The sequence below is a fragment of the Brienomyrus brachyistius genome, unplaced genomic scaffold, assembly GCF_023856365.1.
Source record: "Brienomyrus brachyistius isolate T26 unplaced genomic scaffold, BBRACH_0.4 scaffold97, whole genome shotgun sequence".
NCBI lineage: Eukaryota > Metazoa > Chordata > Actinopteri > Osteoglossiformes > Mormyridae > Brienomyrus > Brienomyrus brachyistius.
The window spans coordinates 607,352-625,037 of NW_026042372.1; the positions used below are offsets into that span (position 1 = coordinate 607,352).

Sequence of the window (17,686 nt, forward strand, 5' to 3'; positions counted from 1 at the left end):
CATGTCAAACCTTGGGGTTATTTACACTCCCACCAAAATTACGTGTGTTCCAAGCAATACCCACAAACACAAATAATTTTCAAATCTGTATCATTTGGTAAATAAAGCATAAACATCAGTGAAATGTACTTAAGTAGCTTCTAATAACAAGACTAACCTCTGCACTGGACGTTCTAGCACTGACAGCTTACCAAGGCGTTCCCCTTTCTAGTTAAGTCTCTTATCTCCTATACATATTTTACCCTTTCTTACCAGTCCATCTTCATCAGTGACAGTCTCTAAAATCCGTCCCATTTTCCATTCACATCTGGGTAACAAGTCATCCACAAGCATCACTGTATCTCCCGCTTGTACATTTCTCTTCGGTGTGTGCCAACGCTGTCTTGCAATAATAATGTGGAGATGCTCCCTTTCCAGTGACTCCAAAATTGTTCCGCCAGATACTGTACTCTGCGCCATCTCCTTTGTCCATAAAGGTCCTCCCTAACAAACTTCCCTGGTGGAGGTAGAGCCATGTTGGACTTCATTGTAAGTAGATGATTGGCTGTGAGTGGTTCCATACTATCAGGGTTGCACAGGTTGTCCACAGTAAGTGGGCGACTGTTGAGTATAGCCATGACTTCATAAAACAACGTTCACAGAGAAGTATCGTTGAGTCTGCAAGAGGCCAATGATAATGTGGAGTTCAACACACTCCTTATGGTCCTTATCTGCTGCTCCCACACACCTCCGGCGTGACAGGAGTGAGGTGCGTTGAAAACAAAATCACAATGGTTTTCAGATAGAAAGGTGGTGAGTCTGGGAGTGTCAAGTTCTTGTAAAGCTTTGTTCAATTCGTTCTTTGCCCCCACAAAGTTGGTGCCTTGATCACATTGGATTTTTCGAACAGCACCACGAATTGCAATGAAACATCTCAGACCATTTATAAAGGCACCAGTGGACATATCCTCTAACATTTCACTATGGATCGCTCATGAGCAGAAACAAGTGAAAAGCAAACCATATCTTTTATGCTGCTTTCTTCCCTCTCTAGTGGTAAAGGGACCAAACAGTCCATGCCACACTATGAGAAAGGTGGGGAGGGCTCTACACCTTCCTTTGGAAGGTCACTCATCCTTTGACCTTCTGCAGGTCTTCTGAGTCTCTGGCAAGTGACACACTGCCGGATAAAAGATGCAACTGCTCTGCTTATTCCAGGAGTCCAATAGCCATTGGATCTGACTTCATTGATGGTAAAGCCCTCGCCTTGATGTTTTACTCTTTCATGATAATGACTAATTATCAGCTTAGTCACATGATGGTTTTTTGATAAGATCACTGGGTGTCTGAGTAAGTTGGAGAAGGATGATCGACTGAGCCTTCCTCCCACCCTGATTCTGCCATCTGCATCTAAAAAGGCATCTACTGTAGGTGCTGCACCTTGGGATGATCTGGCAGCCGACCTCCCTTTTTCAGTAACTGTATTTCTTGCTTGTATACCTGCCTTTGGAGGTGTTTGACGATGACACGCCCTGCACTTTCCAATGCACTTACATTAGCGGGGCCATTTATTTTTCCTTTAACTCGTCGTAAAAGGCATGAAATGGCCATAGTAGCCTGCAACCATGATGATAATTCGGACAAGCGGTCAGCGACACTACACCCCTGTATGCAGTGTTCCAGTTCTTCTCACCTCTGGATCACCTATTAGAGGTCCCAATACTACATCTGTTATTATTGGTATTTCCTGTTTCCAGAGGAACACAGAACCACTAAACCAATTTGAGGAAAACAACTCATTTATGGTTTTCCCTCTAGAGGCAGTGTCTGCTGGATTCTCTTCCGTTGAGACATAAAGCCATTGTTGAGGATTTGTACTGTGGCGAATTGTCTGAACCCTATTGGCTACAAACATGTGAAAGAGTCATGCATCATTATTTATGTAGCCTGGAACTACTTTGGAGTCAGTCCAGAAGAACTCCTCCACATTCAAATAGCTAAGCTCTTCTCTAAGCATATTGCTGACTGTGACTGAGACTACTGCCGCTGATAATTCTAGTCTTGGTATGGTGGTCACCTTTGTGGGAGCTACACGGGACTTTCCTATGATGAGAGCACAATGGACCTTTCCTTTCTCATACTTGACTCTCGAATAGGAGCACTGAACATACCCTAAGGTGCTTGCGTCAGAGACGTGGTGTAACTCTCTCTTCACAACCCTTCCAAAATTGAGAGGTAAGTAGCATCTATCTATGTTCATGGTCTTTAACTTGACAAGGTCCCTTTGCCAGCTCTCCAGCTCCTCTGGCAGTGGGTCGTCCCAGCCAGTACCTTGGTGACACATTTCCTGGAGGATCCTTTTCCCTTTAAGGAAATATGGAACAAGGAACCCAAGAGGATCGAATATAGAAGCAATGGTAGACAGTACTTCCCGCCGTGTCATTGGTGGTTCCTTTAGAGTGATCTTAAACTTAAAGCAATCACTTTCTGTCTTCCACTGAATCCCCAGCGCTCGTTCCAGGGGGCTGTCATTGAAAGTGATTTCCTTTGCCTTACCATCTGTAGCACGCTCTGATGAGGGTGTGCTCTGTTAAACACCATGGGTGTTTCACACAAACTTGTGAAGACGAAGACCACCCTTTGCACATACCTCTCTTGCCTCCTGTGCTAACTGAATGGCTTCTCCACTTTCCGTGCTTGTGACTCCATCATCCACGTAGAAGTCTCTATCAATAAACTGGGACCCTAATGGATGAGTGTCTGCTCTCATTAGCTAAGCGTTTAAGTCCATAGTTTGCACAGCCAGGAGACGATACTGCTCCAAAAAGATGTTCCTTCATTCGGTATTCTTTTGGCTGTGGACTCATGTCTCCGTCTTTCCACCACAGGAAGCGCAGATAGTTGCGGTCGTTCTCCTTGACATGGAACTGATGAAACATTTTCTCTGTGTCACATGTCAGAGCAATGTGATGCTGCCGGAACCTTATGAGAATGCCAGTTAGATTATTAATCATGTCTGAACCTGGAAGTAGATGTTCGTTTAGGCTGGTACCATCGTCCTTTGCAGAGCAGTCGAACACAACACACAACTTATCTGGCTTTTTTGGATGGTAGACACCATGGTGGGGAATGAACCATCGTTCACCATGAGTGCCAAAATCATGGACCTCTTCAGCATCACCTCTCTCAATGATATCCTTCATTTTTGCAGTGTAATCCTGTTTATATTTCTCATCCTTGCAGAATTTAAGCCCTAAATGTCTGAGCCTGACTTCAGCAAGCTGCCTGTTATCAGGTAAATTTGGCCGTTGTATAAAAGGAAGTGGCATTTCATAACGTCCTTGGTAGTTTTTCTTTATACCTTCCTTGAGCCTGTCCAGGATAATTAGATCCTCTTGAGAGTTTGCCTTAAACTCTCCTCTGACATCCTTGAAATCCAACTCCAGGACTTGAAGTATATCTGTTGGTGTTATTAGACGCAGCTCCTGTACCGCAGCTCGGTGACTAAGGCGAATTCTGCGGTTGTATCAAGCTAAGGTGTTGGGCAGCCAACGACACTCCATCCTAAGTCTGTCAGCACAGCATATGGTTCATTGTCTCCACCTAGTATCACCTGTCTAGGCGCCAGCGATCCTGAACAGTTGTACCCAATTAAGAGTCAAACATCACAGCTGAGGAGGGGTGGTATCTTATCAGTTATTGCAGCAAGGTGAGTCCAGCGTTTAGCAGTTTCGTGCGTTGGAATGTGATCACGATTGAGAGGTATGCAGTCTTTGGTGTATGCAGGAGGGAGAGCAATGTGCACCGATGAATTGTAACCCCTTACACAGAGTCCTGATACTCTCTCACTCTTCATCACCATATTCTCTCCCAACATGGTGGTGAGTTTCAGCTGCACTGGGTAAGTGTCCATTTGTAATTCATTGCTCACCTCTTTGTCAGTGAAAGTGCTGTCACTGTGCGTGTCTAATAAAGCATATGCAAGTTGTTCCTTTGCTGGATCTTTGACACAGGATACCCACACAGGTACAATCATGGAGGTGCTATGTGACTGTTCTTGACTGGTGGCATTAAGTGACATAGCAGCTGTACTTCCCTTACATTGCTTGTAGCTCTGATTATATCAGGCACCGGTTGGTCTTCCATTCTTCTCATAGCTGTAATCATGAAGACTAGTGGGGTGCCTTCTCCTGCATACCTCACATGTATGGCGACGACGGCATTCCTTTGCACAGTGACCTGGTTTTAAACAAGCATAGCTCAGCTTATTGTCCTTTACATATGAACTTCGGTTCTCAGGAGACATTTTCATAAGATCAGGACATCTGTGGAGTTGATGCTTGTTACACTGGCATCAGATGCATGGAGCCCATACTCTGTCGTTAGTTGATGTCTCTTTATCCCTGCCAACAGTGGCTTGAGTGCTGAGAACATTAGCCCTGTTTCTTTTAGGTTCCCTTGTGATTATTTTATCCTGGTGTGAATCCACTGAGTGAAGTGCATGTAGGCAGGTGACAAGATTGCATGCAATTTCTGCCTCAATTGATATGAATTTGGCAAAGTCTTGGAAAGATGGGAATTCGCCACCTTCCATGAGGGCTACCGTAACCCGACGATTCCAGCGCAATGCTAACTAGTCAGGTAGCTTCTGAATTAATGTTTGGTTTTCCCCACAGTCACTCAGTATGTCTAGGCCCTTTGCATGAGGCATAGTTTGCAAACAGGCATTTAAAAATCAGAAAATGTCTGTAGCCCTTCGGCATCTTTGGACCGTATTTGTGGCCATTTTGAGAGCCTCTTCGGAAATGCCCTTTGGATGATGAATGGCTGACCGTATGGCTGACCGTATGGCTGACCGTATGGCTGACCGTATCACTGACCGTATGGCTGACTGTATCGCTGACCGTATCACTGACCGTATGGCTGACCGTATCACTGACCGTGTGGCTGACTGTATCGCTGACCGTATCACTGACCGTATGGCTGACCGTATCGCTGACCGTATGGCTGACCGTATGGTTGACCGTATCACTGACTGTATGGTTGACTGTATGGCTGACCGTATGGCTGACCGTATGGTTGACCGTATCTCTGACGGTATGGTTGACTGTATGGCTGACCGTATGGCTGACCGCATCGCTGACCATCTCGCTGACCATATGGCTGACCATATGGCTGACCGCATGGCTGACTGTATCGCTGACCGTATCACTTACCGTATGGCTGACCATATCACTGACCGTATCACTGACCGTATGGCTGACCGTATGGCTGACCGTATCACTGACCGTATGGATGACCGTATGGCTGACCATAACGCTGACCGTATGGCTGACCATATCGCTGACCGTATGGCTGACTGTAACGCTGACCGTATGGCTGACCGTATCACTGACCGTATGGATGACCGTATGGCTGACCATATCGCTGACCGTATGGCTGACCGTATCACTGACCATATCGCTGACCGCATGGCTGACCATATCACTGACCGCATGGCTGACCGTATCGCTGACCATATCACTTACCGTATTCCTGACCGTATGGCTGACCGTATCGCTGACCGTATGGCTGACTGTATGGCTGACCGTATCACTGACCGTATGGCTGACCGTATCGCTGACCATATGGCTGACTGTATGGCTGACCCTATGGCTGACCGTATGGCTGACCGCATCGCTGACTGTATGGCTGACTGTATCACTGACCGTATCGCTGACCGTATGGCTGACCGTATGGTTGACCGTATCACTGACTGTATGGTTGACTGTATGGCTGACCGTATGGCTGACCGCATCGCTGACCATCTCGCTGACCATATGGCTGACCATATGGCTGACCGCATGGCTGACTGTATCGCTGACCGTATCACTTACCGTATGGCTGACCATATCACTGACCGTATCACTGACCATATGGCTGACCGTATGGCTGACCGTATCACTGACCGTATGGATGACCGTATGGCTGACCATATCGCTGACCGTATGGCTGACTGTAACGCTGACCGTATGGCTGACCATATCGCTGACCGTATGGCTGACCGTAACGCTGACCGTATGGCTGACCGTATGGCTGACCATATCGCTGACCGTATGGCTGACTGTAACGCTGACCGTATGGCTGACCGTATCACTGACCGTATGGATGACCGTATGGCTGACCATATCGCTGACCGTATGGCTGACCGTAACGCTGACCGTATGGCTGACCGTATGGCTGACCATATCGCTGACCGTATGGCTGACCGTAACGCTGACCGTATGGCTGACCGTATGGCTGACCATATCACTGACCGCATGGCTGACCGTATCGCTGACCATATCACTTACCGTATTCCTGACCGTATGGCTGACTGTATGGCTGACCGTATCGCTGACCATATGGCTGACCATATGGCTGACCGTATCACTGACCATATCGCTGACCGCATGGCTGACCATATCACTGACCGCATGGCTGACCGTATCGCTGACCATATCACTTACCGTATTCCTGACCGTATGGCTGACCGTATCGCTGACCGTATGGCTGACTGTATGGCTGACCATATCGCTGACCGTATGGCTGACCGTAACGCTGACCGTATGGCTGACCGTATGGCTGACCATATCGCTGACCGTATGGCTGACTGTAACGCTGACCGTATGGCTGACCGTATCACTGACCGTATGGATGACCGTATGGCTGACCATATCGCTGACCGTATGGCTGACCGTAACGCTGACCGTATGGCTGACCGTATGGCTGACCATATCACTGACCGCATGGCTGACCGTATCGCTGACCATATCACTTACCGTATTCCTGACCGTATGGCTGACTGTATGGCTGACCGTATCGCTGACCGTATCGCTGACCATATGGCTGACCATATGGCTGACCGTATCACTGACCATATCGCTGACCGCATGGCTGACCATATCACTGACCGCATGGCTGACCGTATCGCTGACCATATCACTTACCGTATTCCTGACCGTATGGCTGACCGTATCGCTGACCGTATGGCTGACTGTATGGCTGACCGTATCGCTGACCATATGGCTGACCATATGGCTGACCGTATCACTGATCGTATCGCTGACCATATCGCTGACCGTATGGCTGACCATATCGCTGACCGTATCACTGACCATATCGCTGACCGTATCACTGACCGTATCACTGACCATATCGCTGACCGTATCACTGACCGTATCACTGACCGTATCGCTGACCGTATGGCTGACCGTATCGCTGACCAAGCTTATTCCAAGCATCTTTGCATGCCTCATCATCACTTTGGTAGAACGTGCCCTCAAGACATTTATGAGCAGGACCACTGATATATTTCTTAAGGTAATACAGCTTATCTGCTGAAGAGATACCTGTTCTCTGAATGAGTACATAAAGGATGCCTTCCACTCAATAAAATGAATTGGATCCCCGTTAAACACAGCAGGCTCTTGCATTGGGAGCCTGTTAACGGCTTTGCTGTTCTGAATAGCTTGAGCCAGGTAAGACACATCAGTGAGGGATGGTGTTGTGACATCATGCGAAGGCTGATGTCTGTCATAGGTGCTTTGTAGTCAAACTTAAAGGTCTGGCCATCCATCCATCCATCCATCCATCCATTTTCCAAACCGCTTATCCTACTGGGTGGCAGGGGGTCCGGAGCCTATCCCGGAAACAATGGGCACGAGGCAGGGAACAACCCAGGATGGGGGGCCACCCCATCGCAGGGCACACTCACACACCATTGACTCTCACACGCACACCTACAGGCAATTTAGCAAGTCCAATTAGCCTCAGCATGTTTTTGGACTGTGGGGGGAAACCGGAGTACCCGGAGGAAACCCCACGACGACATGGGGAGAACATGCAAACTCCACACACATGTGACCCAGGCGGAGACTGCATGCGCAACTTCCTTTACTGCTGTGATCCCTGAAGCGGTTAGTATTCTGTAATAAAGTAGGACATTCCAGAGGGAGTGGCGCACGCTGATGACGTCATGCACATTACGTACACTGGGATGGAGAACAGGTGCAGGATGATGATGTTTAATGTTTCGTCATATTTAGGCAGCAGTATCGCCCCAGCTAGTGGGGGCCCGGGGACCAGCTGGTACAGAAGCGGGGGGGCAGGGATGTGGGAAACAAGCTGATAGGCGCCCCCCCCCTTCCCCCCCCCCCCCCCCGTCTGACGCTCCCTGCTCACCCACGAGTCCCTCCCTTGCCTGCGCTGGGGCTTGGTCGGCGCCTGCGGGTCCTCGCCCTCCGGGTTGGCTGTTGCCTGCGGGTCCCCCTCCGCAGCCTCGTCGCCCTGTCTTGCTCCCCACTCTGATGCCCGGTCAGTCGCCTGCGGACTCCCCTGCTGCAGCTCCTCAGTTGCCTGCGGTTCCCTCCACTCCGGCGCGTCGGAGGACGTCACCGCCTGCTGCGGCTCCCCCTCCTCCTTGCCCTCGCCTAGGTCCCCTCCAGCTCCTTCGTCCCCTTCCCTGGGTCTCCCTCCACCTCCCTCCTCGTCCCCTCCGTCAGTGCCTCGCCCTGCCTCCTCTGCTGCTCTGAGGTCCCCTCCTGTTCCGGCCTCCCGGCCGCCTGCGGCCCCTCTGACGGCCACCCGTTGCCCGCTGGGGCTCCCTCGGACTCCCCTTGGTTCCCCCTCCTTCTCTCCCTACTCCCCTGCCTGTCTCCCTCCTTCGTTTGCTCCTCCTCCCGGCTTTGTCTCTCCTGTCTCCCTTCCTCGTCCCTTTGTTCCTCCTCCGTTCACTCCTGGCCCTTTTGTCTCGCCTGTTCCCGCTGTGTCTCCTTTCCTAGTCTGTCTGCCCTCCCTGTCCTTTATCAGGTTTTGTCCTACTTCTTGTCTCTGTGCCTGTTCTGTGTCTCGGTCATGTTTCCGGTCCCTTGAATGGTTTTGTTCTTCTTTTCCAGGTCCCGTTTCCCTCGTCTCGTCCGTCGCCTCCTCTGAGGGGGGGGGTCTGTCATACCCGGCTCGTACGATCCTTGTGTGTGCCACGCCCCCCTGATTATCCACGTGTGCTTCCCGGATCGTACCCACCTGTGTCCGATTATTTTCAATCAGTCCTGTCTATTTGAGTCCATGTCTTGCCCTGGTTCCTGGTCTGTTATTGATGTTAGTTGGCGTCTGATGTTTCCTGCCCTTAGTCCTGTGATTAAACCCCGTTTCCCCCTTATTCTACCGGCCTGCCTGATCCTTGCCTGCCTGCCTGTCCGTGCACCTTCCCCGTTCACCGGCGATCTTAACATTGGGATTTTGTACCACTAACTTTTCCAGCCTTCTATTGCCCCCATCCCAACTTTTTTGAGATACGTTGCTGTCATGAAATTCAAAATGAGCCAATATTTTTCATGAAATAGCAAAATGTCTCAGTTTAAACATCTGATATGTTTTCTATACTTTGTTATGAATATAATACAGGTTTATGAGATTTCCATATCATTACATTCTGTTTTTATTTACAATTTGCACAATGTCCAACTTTTTGGAATTGGTGTTGTAATATAACACAATGTTATTCTTTATCTGCAGTAACAGCAATTTTATTGGGGAACTTTTCAGTCTTTCAGTTACATTTGTGTAGATGAATTGAGGTCTTTATGTTTCTGCCTAATTCACAGAGACCAAATGGAAGATTGCAGTTCAGATCTACATGATAAATCGGGTTTATCATCCATATTGAAGGTTTGTATTTATTGCTGATATATATTTTCTTGGCTGTTATGTGAATTAGCTTATATTTTATACAGCTGCATAATAATAAATTCATCATCTTAAAGAAAATATGTTTTAAACTATGATTCACAAGTGAAACTCTGAAAAGGTTTGGTGTAAGTAGCAATAATTAACTCTGACTGTTTATTTTAGTCGCTAGAGGAAAAAGCCATGAAGTTCCTAAAGGACGAGCTGAAGACGTTTGTGAGGCACCTAGATCAGAATTACCCAGAATGCTCTGAGCCTCAGCTGGAGGAGGACAATGCCCTGGACTGTGATGGTCAGATGCAGAAGACCAGTGTTAGAGAGGTAGCTCTGAAGATCACAGTGTACATCCTGAGGATCATGAAACATAATGATCTTGCTGACCTGCTGGACAAGAGTAAGAACTTTATAATATTATGTACATGTACAATATTGTGTAAACGTCTTAGGCAGTCAAAGAAAAGGATGTTTAAATGGTCTTTATGTTGGTGTAGAACTACTATAATATGTATGTCAAAGTGTGTTTGCCATTTCAGAACCTCTCCCAAAATCAACCTAATATTTACAGAAATCGTGCAGTATATCCCTGTATTTTTTTACTTGACCACTAACACACCTCATGTGGCTGATCAATATCTCATTGAGTTTTAAGCTTATTTAATTAATGAATGAAGTGAGCTGGTGGTGAAATTTAACAAATACATGGACTGGCTGTGGTGCCCCTGAGGAGAGGTTTGGGAAATGAAAAGGGGTTTTGTGTTTTTTTTGGTTCTGAGCAGATATACACTTACTACCCAGATAAATGGCTTTAAACATTTCCTTTGGCTGCCTAAGGCTTATTCACGGTCCTGTATACTTTCAGTTTCACATTCACAGTCACAGCGAAATATCAGGATATGTATGTGCAAAAAAGTGTGTTTTTGGAAAATATTCTTCCTCTCATATTGGTCAGGATCACGGTGAGAATTAGTGCATTTTCCTCTCATTTCCTTTCAGGACAGCTCATGCTGCAACATCAACAGGAAATGAAATGTAAACTTAAGAAGCAATTTGAGTGTGTATTTGAAGGGAAAGCTAAGGAAGGACAGCCAACACTTCTCAGTGAGATTTACACAGAACTCTACATAACTGAAGGTGGGACTGGAGCAGTCAATGATGAACATGAAGTGAGACAGATTGAAACAGCATCCAAGAAAAGGCGAACAGAAGATACTACAGTCAAGTGCAATGATATATTTAAACCCTTATGTGGGCGTGAGACACCTATCAGAACTGTACTCACTAAAGGGGTGGCAGGTATCGGAAAAACAGTCTCTGTGCAGAAATTTATTCTCGACTGGGCAGAAGGAAAAGCAAACCAGGATGTTCACTTCATATTTGCTCTTCCTTTCCGGGACCTGAATTTGATTAAGGGTGAATACAGTCTCATTGAACTGCTTTGCCACTTTGTCCCAGAACTGAAATCTCTTGAATCCACTGAGCTGTTTATGTACAAAATCTTGTTCATCTTTGATGGTCTGGACGAGTGTCGCCTTCCTCTGGATTTTCAGAACAATGAGAGCTGGTTTGATGTAACAAAGAAAACGTCACTAGATGTGCTGTTGACTAACCTCATTAAGGGGAATCTGCTCCCATCCGCTCTCCTCTGGATAACCTCCCGGCCAGCAGCAGCCAATCAGATACCTCCTGAGTGTGTCCACCAGGTGACAGAGATACGAGGGTTCAGTGATGCCCAGAAGGAGGAGTATTTCAGGAGGAGATTTAGGGATCAGAGCCTGGCCAGCAGGATTATCACACATGTGAAATCATCAAGGAGCCTCTTCATCATGTGCCACATTCCTGTGTTCTGCTGGATTTCAGCCACTGTGCTTAAGAGGTTTTTTAGTGAGACTGACAGGGGAGAAATTCCAAGGACTCTGACTGAAATGTACACACACTTCCTGATCTTTCAGACAAGTTTAACAAATGACAAGTATATGAAAAAACAAAAAACTAAGCTTAAAGAATACAGCAAGGAATTCCTTTTAAAACTTGGTAAACTTGCTTTTGACAACCTTGAGAAAGGCAATCTCATATTTTATGAGCAAGATCTGACAGGGAATGGCATTGATGTCACTGAAACTTCAGTTTACTCTGGAGTGTGCACAGAAGTCTTTAAAGAGGAGTATGGGTTGTACCAGGAGAAGGTGTACTGCTTTGTGCATCTGAGCATCCAGGAGTATCTCGCTGCTTTATATGTGTTTCTGTCAAACTCATCAGCTGACTTGCTGGAGACTGCAGTGAATCAGGCATTAGAGAGCAAGAATGGACACTTGGACCTCTACCTCCGCTTCCTCCTGGGCCTCTCAACAGACTCCAGTAAGACTCTGTTACAAAGGCTACTGGGGCCAACAGAAACCTGCTCACAAACCATTAAGGAAACAGCCCAATACATCAAGGAGAAAATACAGGAGAATTTATCTCCAGAAAGGACCATCAACCTGTTCCACTGTCTGACTGAACTGGGGGACAACTCTCTAGTAGAGGAAGTACAAAGATACCTGAATTCAGGAAACATTTCAGTAGATGACCTTTCACCTGCACAGTACTCAGCTCTGGCCTTTGTGATGCTGATGTCAGATGAGGAGCTGGATGTGTTTGACCTGAAGAAATACATCAGATCAGATAAACAGCACTGCAGGCTGCTGCCTGTGGTCAAGAACTCCAGGACGGCTCTGTAAGTGACGTGGGGATGGGAAATCATGTCTGGTCTGGCAGTGATACATGAATATGGTTTGAAATGTGTAATATATATTATATATTTCTCCTCATGGATCAATAAGTGAGTTTTATTTTGATAATCACAGCTATAGCTGTTTGTATAGCAGTAGCTAATCTTGACCACAGCCTTTATAATTGATATTGAGGGAGCGGTGTGTGGCTCTGTGGGCTAAACCTGTGTGCCTGTAATCAGAAGGTCGCAGGTTCAAACCCCGCCTCAGACTGTGGGTCCTTGAGCAAGACCCTTAACCCCCAGCTCCCTGGGCGCCGCTACGGGTGGCAGCCCTTCGCAGACAACTTCCTCTATGAAAAAAGAGCAAGCTGTGGGAGGCGTAAAGACAATTTCCCTACAGGGACAATAAAAGTGTCGGTTATTATTATTATTAATGACTGAAGGTAGTGATGTCACTTTTTGTTTGTTACTACGTTTCCATTCCCATCCAGTTTGCCTTCTGATCACAGGCACAGCATCCTAACCTGCTATAGAAACAGTGAGGGCTCTTTATCCACAGGGTGTATAAGTGGTATGTGAGTGTTATTGTCAGCAGGCGTGTTCATGTGATGGAGCCCAGAGCTGGGAGCTTCCGTATGACTGCTGTCTCTGGCTGCTCACTGGCGCCCTCTGCTGGCCTCAGCTGCACCTGGCTGAGGATGTGACGACACATCTTGTCCGGCAGACATAGCTTAAGACATTGTTTAAAATATAAAATGAATATGTATACATGTAATTTATTTCCTCTCTTTTATCAACAAGGTTCCTTTTTAATCTAGTTTATATTAACTGAAGGTAGTGATGTAGTAAAAACAAAAAAGACAAGATTTCCACGACCATCCTTTGTGTAACAAATAACCAAAGATACAGCATCATACAGAATGGTCCAGTTTTCATTAATAGTGGGAAAACCACTCATATTCGTTTCAGTTCTGGATGCTGTAGGACGCATTTCTGTAAATACTGGGTGTGGTGCGTGACTCTTTGGGCTCGGACTCTGTGTCCATGAGCGGAAGGTTGCTGGTTCAGATCTCATTTTGAGTCCCCCCCCCACCAAACACTGAATGCAATTTCAGTTCAGTTTAGTTTTATTTATATAGTGTGTTTTCACAACATTACATCATCTCAAAGCACTTTACAGCATCCCTGCCCAAAGCCCCCAGTAAGCAAGTCAGAGGGGACAGTGGCAAGGAAAATTACCCTAGAAAGAAGAATCCTTGGGAGGGACCAGACTGAAAGGGGGAGCCCATCCTCCAGGGGGCAGCAGAGGAAGCCCTAACCCTAACCAGACTCAAAGGGGGAGCCCATCCTCCAGGGGGCAGCAGAGGAAGCCCTAACCCTAACCAGACTGAAAGGGGGAGCCCATCCTGCAGGGGGCAGCAGAGGAAGCCCTAACCCTAACCAGACTCAAAGGGGGAGCCCATCCTCCAGGGGGCAGTAGAGGAAGCCCTAACCCTAACCAGACTGAAAGGGGGAGCCCATCCTCCAGGGGGCAGCAGAGGAAGCCCTAACCCTAACCAGACCCAAAGGGGGAGCTCATCCTCCAGAGGGCAGCAGAGGAAGTCCTAACCCTAACCAGACTGAAAGGGGGAGCCCATCCTCCAGGGGGCAGCAGAGGAAGCCCTAACCCTAACCAGACTGAAAGGGGGAGCCCATCCTGCAGGGGGCAGCAGAGGAAGCCCTAACCCTAACCAGACTGAAAGGGGGAGCCCATCCTGCAGGGGGCAGCAGAGGAAGCCCTAACCCTAACCAGACTCAAAGGGGGAGCCCATCCTCCAGAGGGCAGCAGAGGAAGCCCTAACCCTAACCAGACTCAAAGGGGGAGCCCATCCTCCAGGGGGCAGCAGAGGAAGCCCTAACCCTAACCAGACTGAAAGGGGGAGCCCATCCTCCAGGGGGCAGCAGAGGAAGCCCTAACCCTAACCAGACTCAAAGGAGGAGCCCATCCTGCAGGGGGCAGCAGAGGAAGTCAAATGATCAAGATGGCAAAGTCCTAATTCACATTATCCCAATCTTAACATTTCAGTCACAAAGTGGGGGGCAGGGAGGTGATGACAGCAAGTGCTGGAGCTGCTTCAGATGGGGGGGCGAACAGTAGGACGGCAGCAGGGTAAACAGGGAAGATGTCACAGGCAGAAGGGTGAGCAGGCCGGAAGGACGTCACAGGTAGTGGAGACCTGCAGCAGGGTAGACAGGACATCTTAAAAATGTGGGGTCTCCAGGCAGCACAGCCAGGGGGAGTAGGAGAAATAAAATGTGCAGTTAGCCAAAGTAGGGGAGACTAGAGGCAGTGCAAACAGATGAGTGCAGTATGTAAGCTCCGGCAGATATGGCTACGGCAGCATAAGTAGGAGGGAGAGGCAGGTGGGAACACAGGCATGGGGAGTCCCTGAATGTCAGCACTCCAATTCCACAAGGGGGTGTGAAGCTTCTTTAATCTGCACCGCTTCTATTTATCAAGCTCGTCCAAAGTAAATTTCCTCATCGCCATCGTACATGAAGGTAAAACAGTTTCCAATCAGGGACATAGGACTCTATCTTAGGTTTTCTCTGGCCTTTAGTGCTGTCCAGAAAGAAACAGATCTGCTCAAGAGAGTAAACCTTGGTCCTACATACAGGGGTACTGGAGTCCATGGAGGCCTGTGAGTCCTCCAAGTCATCAGCCAAACTCTCTATGTCCTCATGATCTTTATCAGAATCCAGTAAGTGCAGGTCCAGCTCAGGCTCGGGATGTTCCGCTGCGGTGTGTCTACAGGTGGGTCAGTGCCAGACTCAGCAGGTGCGGAGTCACTCACCGCACTGCCCCCAGCAGGCCCTGCTGTGTCCGGGCCGGGCTCCTCTGTCAGCCCGCTTTCTCAGGGGGAGCGGAGTCACTCACCGCGCCTCCGCCAGCGGGCCCTGCTGCGTCCGGACCGGGCTCCTCTGTCAGCCGGCCATCCCGGCGTGGCTCGGGAGCGGGGGTGGGGGCAGTGACTACGGGCAGGGTCCCCTCCCGGTCCCCACGGTCTGAGTCCAAGTCCGTTACTACAGTATCGGCGCCCCCGCGGTGCTCGGTGTCCCGCACCAGCGCCGGGGCCTCGCGCCCCTCCTCGCGCTCCCCTGGGGAGAGCTCCCCTCGTGGGCAGGCCTGCCGCACATGCCCAAAACCACCGGCCGCGAGCAGACAGTCCTCCACCGAGACGGCGGGTCAGGGACACACTTAAAGCCGTGCCTGAGACTCAGACACAAAAAACTGAGTTGAGAAGCTCAAAATTCCCACCAGAAAGCTGCACTTGAATGACTGACATTCTGGCTGCTGACTCAGAGATAGAAGTTGGTGATGTGACAATACTGAACTTACAAGAATGGCGAACGCATGGTTACTGCAAGGGACAATGCTTGTGAAATTCTGCGCAATGTTTCTTTTTAACTGCTTCAGAATCTTTGGCTAGAAGGCTGAACTGAAAGCAAATCATGGATCCTTCTGTTATCTTGCTTTGTATGTAGCCTAAGCACGTTTCCCCAGCAAAGACGATAATTGCCGGTTAGTCACTGTCAGATATCAACACCGGGATACTTGTCTGATTACGCTTATTACCGATAATATCGTCATATCACCCAAACGTAATTGGTGATTTGACATGTTCTCAGGTATAACAATACAGGGAGAAAAAGGATTTTACTCATGGGATCAGGAATCCAAGTGCCAGTTGCTGCTGCATTAGCTGCTGGGAATGTTCACATCTCCTCCTTTCAGTGATACGTGTCGAGTGTAGGGACACCTGGCAGAAAGATGACTAAGGACTGCACTGGAAGCACTGGTCTGACTGTTATGGGAGGTTCACATCCATCTTGCTGTTGATTTGTTCCTATATATTCCTGTATATTCTGTGATTTTTGGCTGTAGCTTCTACTTAATGTTTTTACCTCTAGTTTTGAGCAAAGATGCACTGACTCACAATTAGTGATCATATAACTGCAGCAGGGGGCGGCATGGTGGTGCAGTGGTTAGCACTGTCGCCTCACACCTCTGGGACCCGGGTTCGAGTGTCCGCCTGGGTCACATGTGTGTGGAGTTTGCATGTTCTCCCCATGTCGTCGTGGGGTTTCCTCCGGGTACTCCGGTTTCCCCCCACAGTCCAAAAACATGCTGAGGCTAATTGGAGTTGCTGAATTGCCCGTAGGTGTGCATGTGTGAGTGAATGGTGTGTGAGTGTGCCCTGCGATGGGCTGGCCCCCCATCCTGGGTTGTTCCCTGCCTCGTGCCCATTGATTCCGGGATAGGCTCCGGACCCCCCGCGACCCAATAGGATAAGCGGTTTGGAAAATGGATGGATGGATAACTGCAGCAGATTGTCAGACGCACAGAACATTCTGCAGACTATAATTCATTTTGAGGTGTAAGCTATGCTGCTAATTATACTGAAAACAAATGCTTATTGTAATGCTTTGTATTTTACTAATGTGTAGGATGTGTGTATGTCTGTGTCTTAAAGTGTTTTCTGTTTCAGGCTGAACAGCTGTGATCTCATAGATAAACACTGTGAAGTGCTGTCTTCAGCTCTAAGATCAAACTCTTCCCCCCTGAGAGAGCTGGACCTGAGTGACAATAACCTGAAGGATTCAGGAGTGAAGCTGCTCTCTGCTGCACTGGGGAATTTACACTGTAAACTGAAGATATTGAGGTCAGTATTACTGGGTATTCCACACTGTAAACTGGGGATACTGAGGCCAGTATTACTGGGTATTCCACACTGTAAACTGGGGGTACTGAGGCCAGCATTACTGGGTAATTCACACTGTAAACTGGAGATACTGAGGCCAGTATTACTGGGTATTCCACACTGTAAACTGCAGGTACTGAGGTCAGTATTACTGAGTAATTCACACTGTAAACTGGGGGTACTGAGGTCAGTATTACTGGGTATTTCACACTGCAAATTGGGGATACTGAGGTCGGTATTACTCAGTATTTCACACATTACGGAGGAGATACTGAGGGCTGTATTTATTTAATAATTATAATGGTGAGGTGATATTATTTATTGGGGAGTTTCTGTCTCTCTCTCTGCAGGTTGTCAGGCTGTAGAGTCACAGAAGAAGGCTGTTCTTCCCTGGCTTCAGCTCTGAAGTTAAACCCCTCACACCTGAGAGAACTGGATCTGAGCTACAATCACCCAGGACACTCAGGAGTGAAGCTGCTCTCTGCTGTACTGGAGGATCTCAGCTGTAAACTGGAGAAGCTGCAGTGAGTACAGAATATGCATTTTACAC

The 17,686-nt window shown here is 48.2% G+C and overlaps 1 protein-coding gene across 4 annotated transcripts in view; it reads left to right on the forward strand.

The window, feature by feature from the left end:
* The window catches only part of LOC125727431 (NACHT, LRR and PYD domains-containing protein 12-like), a 40,324-nt gene that overhangs the window by 9,810 nt on the left and 12,828 nt on the right, over positions 1-17,686 (forward strand). For 3 of the 4 annotated variants that reach the window (XM_049004138.1, XM_049004136.1, XM_049004140.1), the window contains exons 4-8: positions 9,603-9,666; positions 9,850-10,078; positions 10,678-12,397; positions 16,924-17,097; positions 17,487-17,660. In XM_049004138.1, the coding sequence (XP_048860095.1) occupies positions 9,603-9,666; positions 9,850-10,078; positions 10,678-12,397; positions 16,924-17,097; positions 17,487-17,660 (2,361 nt within the window). Of the gene's footprint in view, positions 1-3,294; positions 3,881-9,602; positions 9,667-9,849; positions 10,079-10,677; positions 12,398-16,923; positions 17,098-17,486; positions 17,661-17,686 lie in introns of those variants that run through there. The other variant, XM_049004139.1, reaches the window with a different exon arrangement.